The following is an 11519-nucleotide window of genomic DNA, read 5'->3' as shown; positions in this document are numbered from 1 at the left end:
CCAGACACTGTATCACCAGGGGAGTGTGCTGGTTGGGATAGGAAGCCAATAGGAGCAATGGGCTATTGAACACTTCGGGTCAGAAGCCTTCGTTGCTACTACCGCCCTCCCAACATTAGCTGGCTTTTTCTCCCAGGGTCCGTAAGAGGACACTTAAGAGACAACTGCCATCTGAGGGAGAACTGGAGAATATGCTATTTAGGGGTCACAGTGAGGATGGGATGGCTTAGGAGCCAGGGAGTATCAGGATGTGAAGTCTTTCAGTTTTAAGGCCTTGGTTCAAATACAGACCAGCAGGCGACCAATGGCCGTTCAAACCGTCTACACCAAACGGGTTGGTTCCTGATGAAGAGACTCTTGTGTCACACACACCACCATCGCGTTTGGCACTAATCTGCTCCCTCACTGGCAGTCTCAGCAGGGACGCCAAAGAGCGAATGGGCCTGAAGACTGAACTCTCGTCTCCCCTACTAACGTGGAGCCTGCAGCTCTGGGCAGTGCTGTGCCTCAGCACCAGGTCATGCCCCAACTGTGGATGAACAGAGAATATAAAGGCTGTCAGTCCAACGCCTTTCATGGAGTTAGACTATTTCTTCTATCACAGTTTATAGTTCTAAATAATGCTGCCTAAATAGCATGGGTGTGTGTTAAACCATACTCTAGCGATCATCGCTAAGGAAGTTTGTGTGGCAGCAGGAACTTAGCTTTATAGGTTCACCTGCAACCAATTTGTATTCTCCACCTGCACACACGGGACCACGTGTTGGGGACCCTGCAGCTGGCTGCTATGGAAATGGATCAGAATGACAGATGCGCCTTTTTAGTAATTTTTACCGAGTTTGGTATTGGAGTAAAAAATAATCTCCATGTCCATTTTGCAGAGAGGTGGACTGGATGGTCTAGCTCAGTGGTTGTCAACATTTTTCATGCAGTGACCCCATGTTACCCCAGAAAGTAGGCTTGGGCCTCCAATCTAGCCCCAAAGAAAGGAAAGGCAATCATGAGCCCCCTAAAGACCTGTCTGTGTGATTCCTCCCACTGGTGGTCATGACCCCAAGGTCATGATCTAGTAGATCTTTTCCATTCCTATTGCTATTGTAAGCAGAATTAGTCCTAAACAGACTATTTCTCAGTTTCCCAGAAGATGGCAGTGGGCCTTTCAGGGCTTTGCACACTGCAGAAGATCAAAGCTTTCATTCTTTAATAGTGCAATTTTTTCTTTCAATAAAACCTTGCGCTTTTTATGCCTCTAAATTAAATCACTCTTAAAAAAAGCCTGTGAAGATTAAAGGGCTTTTTTTTTTTTGGCAGCAGCAGGATCATCTCCATTGTTAGCATATGTCAGTAATTTCACTAGTCCCCTTTTCTCCCCTTCATAATTATCTAAAGTAGCCAGGGAGAGGTTATCCTATTTTGCATTCTAACACAGACACTAGCATTCAATTGCAACTAACGTGATATGAAGGGAACAAAATGATCAAACTGTTTATTTGCTTCTCCATTAGCTTTCATCAAGCAAGAGAGTTAGAACTCCCGGCACACTGGCTGGATCTTCACCCTCTCTGTCTCTTCCTCCTTTCTAATGCCGCAGCCATTGCTGGAGCCGACACCTCCCCGTATGATGTCTTGCTCTTGCTGAATGCGCTCAGTTCATCCATGCTGGAGGCCAGTGGTATTGCCTTGGAAAGTGACAAGTAGGATTTGCTTAGTGTAGACACCAAAGACCTCATTAAGGACTCAAGGGAGTAAGGAGAGTCACAAGGGTCTTGATAACTAAGTTAGTTCGTACTGTACATAGCCCTCGTTAGACAAGTCCCTTCCGTAGATACAGTGGAATAATAATTACACTTGTGATAGGTTCAGAAATCACGTTCAAGCTCTTCATTCAAATGTCCCACGAAAGCTTACAATGATCTGGACAGATCAACTTCAGGACCACGCTGGGTCTCTGACTTAGCTGTTCATGTTCGTTCAAGGGTTCCTCTCCTTTGCAAGAAACCCCACTGAAATAAATGGAGCCTCCACCCCGCAATGGCCATCTCATTGGCGCACCCTGTGAGATAGTGACAATGCTGATTACACATCTGTACTAATAGCCCTCGGGTTTGGAAAGGTCTCATGGACAATGCCATGGCGGGTCATCGGGTAACTCTGGAGGGTTGCCATTCTGATGGGTGGCCCCATTTCCTTGTAGCACGCAGGCATGTAGGTGATCCTCTCACCACCATTCCGCACCATGTCACCGGTCCGTATGTAAAAGGGTGAGCTGTAGGGGGAACAGGTAGGGCAGTAGTTCCGAGCACCCTGCTGGTTAAATTCGTGGGGTGGTGGTGCTGGGCTGCCCTGCCCGTCCACGATGCGAGAGTTGCAGGCATTGCAGGTTGTAAGGTATGAGCGAGTGGGAAGGTCAGGCTCCTCCTCCTCCTCCTCCTCCTCCTCCTCTTCTTCCTCAGCAGATTCATCTTTCTTGCAGCAATAATACTATGCACAAGGAAAAGGCTTTGGTTAGTAAGAGGATAGCATACCATGCAGCTATGCTTGTGCACAAAGGCCCGTAGAGGGTCATACACATGGTCTTGGACACAGGCTACTTTTGAAGACATTTTTAGGATTCACGGTCATTCTCACTCCCCTCCCCACAATGTTTCTTCATCCATGAAAGTCCTTCAGCAGGGGCTGAAGGATAATGGTCAACTACTGGGAATTGCACATAGAACCATTTGAGAGGAGATGCAAAGAGCTTAAGAACATAAGAATGGCCACACTGGGTCAGACCAAAGGTCCATCTAGCCTAATATCCTGTCTTCCGACAGTGACCAATACTAGGTGCCCCAGAGGGAATGAACAGAACAGGTAATCATCAAGTGATCCATCCCCGGTCGCCCATTCCCAGCTTTTGGCGAACAGAGACTCGGGACATCATCCCTGCTCATCCTGGCTAATAGCCACTGATGGACCTTTCCTCCATGAATTTACCTAGTTCTTTTTTGAACCCTGTTATAGTCTTGGCCTTCACAACATCCCCTGACAAGGAGTTCCACAGGTTGACTGTGCATTGTGTGAAGAAATATTTCCTTTTGTTTTTAAACCTGCTGCCTATTAGTTTGATTTGGTGACCCCTAGTGCTTGTGTTATGAGGAGGAGTAAATAACACTTCCTTATTTACTTTCTCCACACCAATCATGATTTTATAGACCTCTTTCATATCCCCGTTAGTCATCTCTTTTGCAAGCAGAAAAGTCCCAGTCTTATTAATCTCGCCTCATATGAAAGCCTCTCTAGGCAGGCCTGGAGGAGCCAACTTCTCTGCTCCTTCCCTGGGGCGGGGGTGTGGTAGGACCATGATGCCTCCAGCAGGGGGCCTCAAAGGGTCTGGTACACGGTCACAGGAACCTTATGTCAGCAGTGATCAGAGTAGCGTAGCAGAGCTCCGCCTCGCCCCAACACACATCCCCCTCTCTCCTCAGCACACCCTCTGCTTTGGGAAGAGGTGGCTGGCACAGGAGCCAGCTTCAGAGGTTTTACAGCAGTACGGAGACCGCCTCTGCCAAAGGTGGTCTCTGCTGGCCACTATAGTGAGAATTCAGACACTATGTGCCATGCACATGGTGCAAAGGAGCGCAGGTGGAACTGAAAATCTAGTCCAGAAAATTTGAGGCAGCCTAGCTTGGGCATGGTGGGGTACTCTGCCTCTACCCCTAGCACCGACTTCACTTCAATGTATAAAAAGGGTTTTCTAGCTAATCTCCTTAGGAAAAAAAAACCCAGTGGTTTACTTTACAGGGGGAACTGCGAAACCAGCCAACCTCTCCAATTAATTTTGAGTTCTACAAACCCTCAACCCCCAGGATTTGCATCCAGCACCAGGAAAAAGGAAAACAAAAATAAGCCCTCACTCTATGGAGCTCCCTAGGAAAGGGGGAGCATAGCAAAGATCTAACAATCACAACACCCAGTGTCCTGCTGCAATGGGGTATAAAGCAATGCACAGCAGCATTCCTGAAACTCAGCTGCATTGTCCAGGTGAGTACAAAGCACAGGTACCGTACCCCAGAAGTGTAGTTACATACCTGTAGCCTACAATAACAGAGCACCGCAATAATACACAGTAGGATCACGGTCGCTAGTATTCCACCGGTGATAACAACAGTTCCCGCTGTCATCCGACCGATTCTCCATCAAACTCTGAAAGGCAGCGCAAGGAAAGGAGCGGGTTAAACTCAAGGGAGCTAAGAGCAATGGTCAGTTACTGTGGTTCGAGTTAGGGGATCTGATTCTGCTACTGCTGCATCCGTACAGCTACCGCTGCCTTTAAATGTGGGTAGCTCAGTGGCTGCAGAATCAAGCCCAGGGAGTTCCCTGTGCATGTGGGAGAATGAATGGCGTTAGTCAAATAAATGCCTGAAAAACAGAAGGGTGGAGAAGAGCACTGTGACCAATGAAATGCAACTCTCCAGGACTAAGCGAGGAGGGTAGCAGAAGTCCGTTCTCTTGTACCTTGCACACATATCCCTTTTCACACAGTGTCTCAAAGTGCTTAAGGAACGCTAATTAACCCTTGCAGCCCACTGGTGGAACTGAGCTGGGCGGATTTGCCCAAGGGCACTCTGCAAGTCAAGGCTCCATGCTTCCCAACATAGTCACAGGTGGTACTAATTCAACAGCACACAAGCTAGGAGACTATAGTTAAGCTTGGATGGGAGTAGATTTTCGCTGATGCTCCTACAACTACATGGGCAGCTCTTCCATATACCCAGGGGAGGGCAGGCTCAAGCTACTGCCTGCTGCCTCTAGTTGGTAAGAAAGTTTCCAGCTGAAAAATACAGGGCTGACCCTCAGAAAGCAGGTCCCCGTGGAGTGTGACCAGTCTTGTCCAACTGCAGGTGGCTCTTGACCAAAGGCTACTTCTGAAGCTCAGCTGCATGAAGAATTTCTGATAAGGACTAAGGACAAAGATCCCTCCAAACTGAGCTTCACTTGTGATCTGAGGAGCATGATGCTAGATTTGAACCCAGAGCTCCAGCAGGGAACGTCTAAAGGTACAGCCTGACTTGGTCACGGAGCCTTTGCAAGCCCAAACTCCAGAGCACAGCAGGCTCCAAGGCATCAGCAGGCCTGGGGGAAGCCCTCAGCCTCACTGCAATAGCCCAGCACCTTCCAGCATTAAAAGTGCCATACAGAAGGGAAGTCAGTGCAAAGAGGGCATGAAGTGGGTGACAGGGTTGAAAGAGTTAACAGAGAGTACTTACGTTCACTGAAGGGTGCGCTGGACCTGCAAGGGATGGGGGGGTGGGGGGAGAGAGAGAGAGAGATTAGACCATGTTCATTCATTATGCAATATTTCTGAATAGCCATTAGGGGGCAGTGGTTCAAACCTGGACAGTCAAGTGTTGGGCGTTTTGGGTCTGATTTCTAGAGGTGAGGAGCACCAACAACTCCAGTTGAAGTCAGTGGTAACTGGAGGTGCTAAGCGCCTCTGAGAATCAGGCCCCCTCATTAACTTCATCCCATTGCTGGGTCTAAGAATGAATGGTCAGTGATGGTGCTATGCTGCAGAGTCCAAGGAGCCAGGATCTACGCGAGCTGAGCTGTGCGCATTGCGTAACATTTGCTCTGCAATACTTCACAAGGGCAAAAAAAACCCCGTGGCTGTTTGCTGCACTTCCGTTGCCCATCAGATTACTCTGCGATGGCCGTGGCGGCAGCACACCACACAGACACGCGCTCTGGTTCTCCACATGGGCTCCCCCTTCACCTCCGTGTGGCCAAGGCTGGTCAATCCTTCACCAAACCCCACAGGGGGCTGAGGGCGAGGGCAGCTGCAGGGGCTGCTGAAAGCCTGATGGCTCTGTTGCTGCTCCATGCCTTGAGGAGAGAATTCCCCTTCCTTCCGCTCCATGGGAACTTCCCCCTCCTTCTCCTTTGGCCTATCTGGGCTGCACACAGGGGCCAGGATCTGGCTCAGCACACGTGAGCAGTGCACATTTCAGTACATTGCTGGGCATATGATGTAAGTGCAGGCAGCCCTGCCCCAGTGGGTCTGGCAGTGCCCACCCACCTCCCTCAGCCCAGCCATGCAACCTGGTGCACAGTGCTCCCAAGGCACTAGTGAACAGCCTTGCCGCTCAGTCGGTCTCACTGCCACTCCCGCACAATGGCTGCCATGCTGCAACTGACAGTGCTGCAGCCTCTGGCTCTCAAAGTGCCTCAGCAGGTCAGATTAATTCAGCCAAGCAGCACCTCTAGGACACAGGTATTAAGACTCCCCATTGTACCGATGGGGGACAGGCTCAGAGTCACACATAGCGAGTCACCAGCAGAGCCTGTTCCCCCGCCCTGCCCGCTAGCTGCTTTGCCACTTTTGTCATTTTTTAGTTAGAAGCATAGAGAAGTGGATGTTTGCAGAAGACCAACCACTCCAAGGAAATCAGCAAGCAAGGCATGATTTGCTGAGTGGAGTCTTGGAGCCAAACACATCCCTAGACTGCATGTGAATGGCTCTACTGAAGTCAGCAGGAGCCCTGGGCACAAAATGGGGCTTTTAGCATTGTTGTTAGGGGCATTTGGCCTCCAGGATTACAAAAAACATTACCTTCTTCCCTCCCGGCTCCCCAAGAGGGCAACCTTTTAAGGACACGGTGGCTATCATGAGGTTGCAAATAATTCAGTGTTGCTTCTTGGGGGAAAAGCACAGCTTTGTTAAGTATTATTTAGTCTTACAATCTTCACAACTGACTGCACTGCATGCTATTGGCTAGCCTCAAAACTGGCCCACACAAACTGTTTATGTATTATTGTTACAGCAGCACTTCGGGGAGGTCTACTCTGCCCGTGGCAGCGAGCCTCTTAGCCTGGCTCAACAGACTCAGGCTAGCGGGGTTCACGCTCCTGCTCCACAACAGGATGGGCAGAGATTGTGACTTGGGCTCTGGAGCCTACGAATGGGGGTGGGCTTTCGAGTCTGAGCCACAACTTCCACGCAGTCTACACAGCTATTTTTAGAGCGCTGGCACGAGGCCCACTAGCCCAAGTTTCTCTCGATCCTGGCTGGGAGGCTTGCTTCCACAGCCAGTAGATGCACCCTCTAAAAGCTCCAACCAGCGGCAGGGCCCCACTTTGCTAGATGCCGTATAGGGACAGCTCCTACCTCAAAGGTTGTGGCTTCACTGCAAAGTTAACTACACTCAAGTGAGCCGAGCTTGAGTGCGAGCAGCCAGCCTGTCACACATTCCAGCTGCACACAGAGCGGCCATGTTAGCAGCTGATGAGTTGGGCTGACTTGAGCTAGCCTATCCCACTTGGTGGGCCGGCAAACTGGAGTTAAAAGCACCACTGCGCTCAAGTGAAGGGTTTAGGGGTGGGGGGGCAGGACTGCAGTTTGGGGCATCACTGAAGTTGTAACTTGAGTTAACTCTGCAGGGAAGAAGAGTCCGAAGTGACTGGCCCAAGGTCACACAGGCAGTCTGTAGCAGAGCCAGGAATCAAACCCAGCTCTCCTGAATCCCAGTCGAGTGCCTTAGCCACCAGATCAGCCTCCTGTGTACTTGGTATATTGTCCCATGTAGTGTAAATCCGCAGTCACCACACTACAACAAACAGACTATCAGTGCACGAGGAGCATGTCTTCTCTTCCCCACAGGGCTCAGATGGGGGTTTTCTCAACACCTACCCAGATGTCTAACCTTGAACAAGTGGGTTGTCATGGGTAGCTTGGCTGGACACTTACAATGAAAATGGCTGAAATGGTGCCACAGTCACATGGGCCTGAGAGGAGACGACTGGAGCAGGAAGTTCCACACGGCATTACGTGGGTTGTCCTTGAGAGGGAGAAATCGGAGAGGAAAACATCGGAAGCAGTACAATCATTTACTTATATTACAGAAGCACTTGTCAACCACAGATGAGATCAGGACTCCACTGTGCTCGGCCCTGTACGTACATACGTAAGTACACACAGAAAGAGATAACGCCTGTCCCGCAGAGCTCACCATCTGACTAAAGACGGACACAGGGTGTGAGAAGAGAGAGAGACGAAGTGATCACACATCAGTCATGTGTCAGAGCTAGGAACAGAGCCCAGGCCCCCAGAGTCCTAGTCCCTAAATCCCATCTCTCTGAGGAACTTTGACTAGTTCCCACTATAATGCTGTTCCCAGCCCCTGCTGGAACAAAGGATTTGCCTTACCTGCCTCCTACAGTGACCCAGTCCTTGCTGCTTCAAAAGGAAGATGGAAAGCCCACCCACTGTAAGGCCCTAGGCCAATGGACCCAGTTTCCAGGCAGCCTGTCCACCTGAGACATCCCCGCTCAGTGTCTGTCAGTTTCACTTTTCCCCAGGGCAGCACTGATTCTGTAACTGGGGAAAACACTGGCTGCAGCTGGGGTGATCACATTTAATTAACAATCTCCATCTCCTTTTGAGTCACAGCCCCCTCAGGAGCATGCTCATTGAGAGGGACCTGTGCCCCAGTCCATTTCCAGCCAATCCAATCTAATTAAGCCCTCAAGAGATATTAATTAACTCGTGAAATTGATCAAGCGAGGTGGCAGCCTGGATAAGAAAAGTGTCTAATTGGCTCCTTAACTCACGCACTGCTAAGCAGTGCACGGATATGGACCAGAACCAACTAGGCCCTTCCAGGTTCTCCACAGTGCCAGGAGAGTTGCAGTGGAAAACAAAGGCCTATTTTCCCTTTTAACGCCTCACTCACCATGTCTCTGCATGTCCCACCCCAGGGTAACATGCACACAGGCAATGTAGTCTGCATCTCGGCAGTGGAACTGCAGGGCACGGCTGTAGGATGATGGTGCCAAGCAGGTGCCTGTTAGCCTGCCACATGCCTGATGGGTTCACATGGATAAGGCAGATGTTTCACAGCGCGCGCGCGTGTGTGTAGAAGTACTGTGCCACTCTGGAAACTGCTAAATTATCTATGCCAGGGATGACTCTTCTAAAGAGCCTTTCGTCTTTCCCATTGGATCACACCAAACTGGAAATTCGGAGAGAGGGACATGAAAAATTAATGCAGGGTTGGGAGGATGTGTGGGGAATTGATTTGAAGAACCAAGTGCACATAGCCTGGCTTCACAATGATGGCGGGGAACGTACAGTATGATACTCCAAACCCTTATAAAGTATTCGAGGGCTACAAACAACAAGAATGGTTAGAAGATAGTTAATGAAACCCCTTGGATTAACTGAACATGGAATGAAGTTAAACAAAAAGAGCTCTGAGCTCAACTTCAAGAAGATATTCTAACAGGCAGAAATAGTAGACCATGGAATGGTCTCCAAGGAGCACTGGCAGAATCCCCAGTGTTCAGTTACTTAAAAGTGGACTGGTCAAAGCATTGGCAAATATACTGCAGGAAGCAGTCCTGCCCTGGCCACAGCATGGAATTCTCCCACTAATTGTTTTTCCATCAGAAAGTGTTGATTTGTCTAAACCGAAACTTTTGGCAGGAAAGTGTTGGTTTCAACAAATCTCCAGTATTTTTATATTTACGTACATACAGACATACACACGTGTGTGTGTCTGTCCACGTGTGCGTATAAAGTTTCAAACTTCTCTAAATGTAAAGTTTTGTTGTTTGGTTCAAAAATTTTTAGTCAATTTATACCTACAAAAGGTCACAATCAAAATGAAACATGTCCATTGACCCAATCCCACATTTTTTCATCCAAGGTTAGGACAGGACTTTAAGTTTCAGAAACTCTCCTGGGACGGGAAAAACATTTCACACCCAGCTTAACCTGTTTGGTGATCTTTCCATCGCTAGTTGTTATGATTCCATGATAGGTCCTCATTGGCAGGGCTTAATGTTCCACATCCAAAGAGCAACTTCGGCTTTAGCCTACTCTTCAGGCAGTCCCAGTGAAGTAACGCAGCCTTTACAAGGAGTTAACATGAAGTGACGCTGGCTGTACTTTGTGCACCTAGCAGGGCCAGACAGGTCTAGGGTATGCAATGTTCACACAGTCCTTTCACAGGGAGTGTGTCATTTCATACAGCACTGCTAGTCCACTAGCTATTTTAGAACACTAAATTCAATGACAATGCATGGACAAGGAAGATGGTCTTTGTCTCTCATAGGCAAAAAAGTCACCACATGATCTGGCACCAACAATGATCTGGAATGGAATGCAGGAGGCGCACGTCAGGTTTATGTTATGCACTGATTGTCTGAGGAAAGACTAGCTAGTTTTCTGCAATCTCACAAAAATATACAGCGCCCCCATCATCTTATTCTCTCTCTGCCGTTCTCCAGCTGCTATTTGATACAGTGAGCACAACAGCAGAGCTATCGAGGGATGAGGACTGAGCTAGCTGGGCTGGGGTGCACTGGCACGGCTGTGGATATGGGTGGAAGCTTGTGCGTTGTTGGCACTGTGCCTGGCTCTAGTCGAGGATGAGTAGTTTCACAAGCACAAAAACTCCCAACAAGGTGGAACCAGGTTCTTAGGCAAAATTAAAGAGGATGATGTTCACTAGAGAGGCACCAGGTTGCATACACGGAGCTTTCAGAAAGCCCTCCCCGTGGCAAGTGGGCTGTGGAAGCTACTCAACAAAATCGAGACCAACAGCTCGCTCCACCACACCTTCTCCTTTGGCCAGGTATTTCAGCTCTGCTAGTGGGGCACCCTGTTGTGCGCCAGCAGAGCTGGGTGATGGTGCTGCGGTTTGTACATTGCCTGAACCAGATACCCACACCCCGAAGGCTTCACTTGGACAGCCATACCTGAACTGCCTTCACCAGGAGGGACAAGCAATTCTTCTGGGCGGTGTGGGACAGCCCAGAGCCACCTGCCTATTACAGAGCACAGAGACCTTGGGTGCAGGAAGCATGACAACATTCCCCTGCAGGTGCTCACAGGAAATCACACATTCTAGAGCATATGGTGAGCCCCTACCCCACTCAGACTCTGGGGTAGGGACTGGGGCCCTTCTCCTGGCCCTGCCCAACGTTTGACACCTACTCCAGTGTCCAAACTGCCCTGGGATTCCCACATCAGCATCGCTGGGTTATGGTTAGTGGCATGCTGCCGGCAAGCCCTTATACCAGCTGCGGGAGGTTGGCTGACACCTCCTCCTGTCCTCCCATTTTACTGGTCCCAGCTTCATCACCATCATCGGCTCTGGTGTGCACCCCTCGGTTACCTTGGCACCACACTTCCCAAGAGCGAGAGAAGTCCCCTAATTAGCTCTCGGCACACCAGAGGCTGCTCCTGCCAGGAAACCGGACCCCACATATCACACGACCAGGTTCTATTCTTATCCCACTGCTCTGGGGCAGAGGTGACCTGTGAGTGAGTCATGCTGCTGGAGCGGAGTGCTGTCCTTATTAATGGCTTATGTGTGGAATGGGGGGGCAGGAAGTAGTGGCCCTGGAGATAGGGTCCCTTGCCCCCTGTGAATAAGCATCCCTGGTCAGTGATTTGAAGGGAGGAGGAAGAATTTCTGTCTGGTGTATGTGTATATATTTTAAAAAAAAAAGTCAACCATTACCAGAGTTTACTG

At 49.6% G+C, this 11519-nt stretch overlaps 1 protein-coding gene across 1 annotated transcript; it reads right to left on the bottom strand.

Annotated features, from left to right (window-relative positions):
- Nucleotides 1–2076: 2076 nt before the first annotated feature.
- Nucleotides 2077–4163, bottom strand: LOC144269543 (protein FAM163A-like). Its single transcript, XM_077825323.1, has 2 exons — nucleotides 4071–4163; nucleotides 2077–2481 (listed from the first exon to the last, which is right to left on the bottom strand). The coding sequence occupies exons 1-2, from the start codon at nucleotides 4161–4163 to the stop codon at nucleotides 2077–2079; spliced, it is 498 nt and encodes a 165-aa protein (XP_077681449.1).
- Between the last annotated feature and the right edge of the window lie 7356 nt (nucleotides 4164–11519).

The sequence above is a fragment of the Eretmochelys imbricata genome, chromosome 8, assembly GCF_965152235.1.
Source record: "Eretmochelys imbricata isolate rEreImb1 chromosome 8, rEreImb1.hap1, whole genome shotgun sequence".
NCBI classification, from domain to species: domain Eukaryota; kingdom Metazoa; phylum Chordata; order Testudines; family Cheloniidae; genus Eretmochelys; species Eretmochelys imbricata.
The sequence above is the reverse complement of the archived record's forward strand: the minus strand, read 5'-3'. Positions and strand labels throughout refer to the sequence as shown.

Excerpts from the sequence above, each read along its gene's own strand:
- LOC144269543 (XM_077825323.1), bottom strand. The coding sequence starts at position 4,163 with ATGACAGCGGGAACTGTTGTTATCACCGGTGGAATACTAGCGACCGTG. Across the intron at positions 2,482-4,070 it reads TCTGTTATTGTAGGCTACAG|TATTATTGCTGCAAGAAAGA; the intron begins GTATGTAACTAC and ends CCTTGTGCATAG.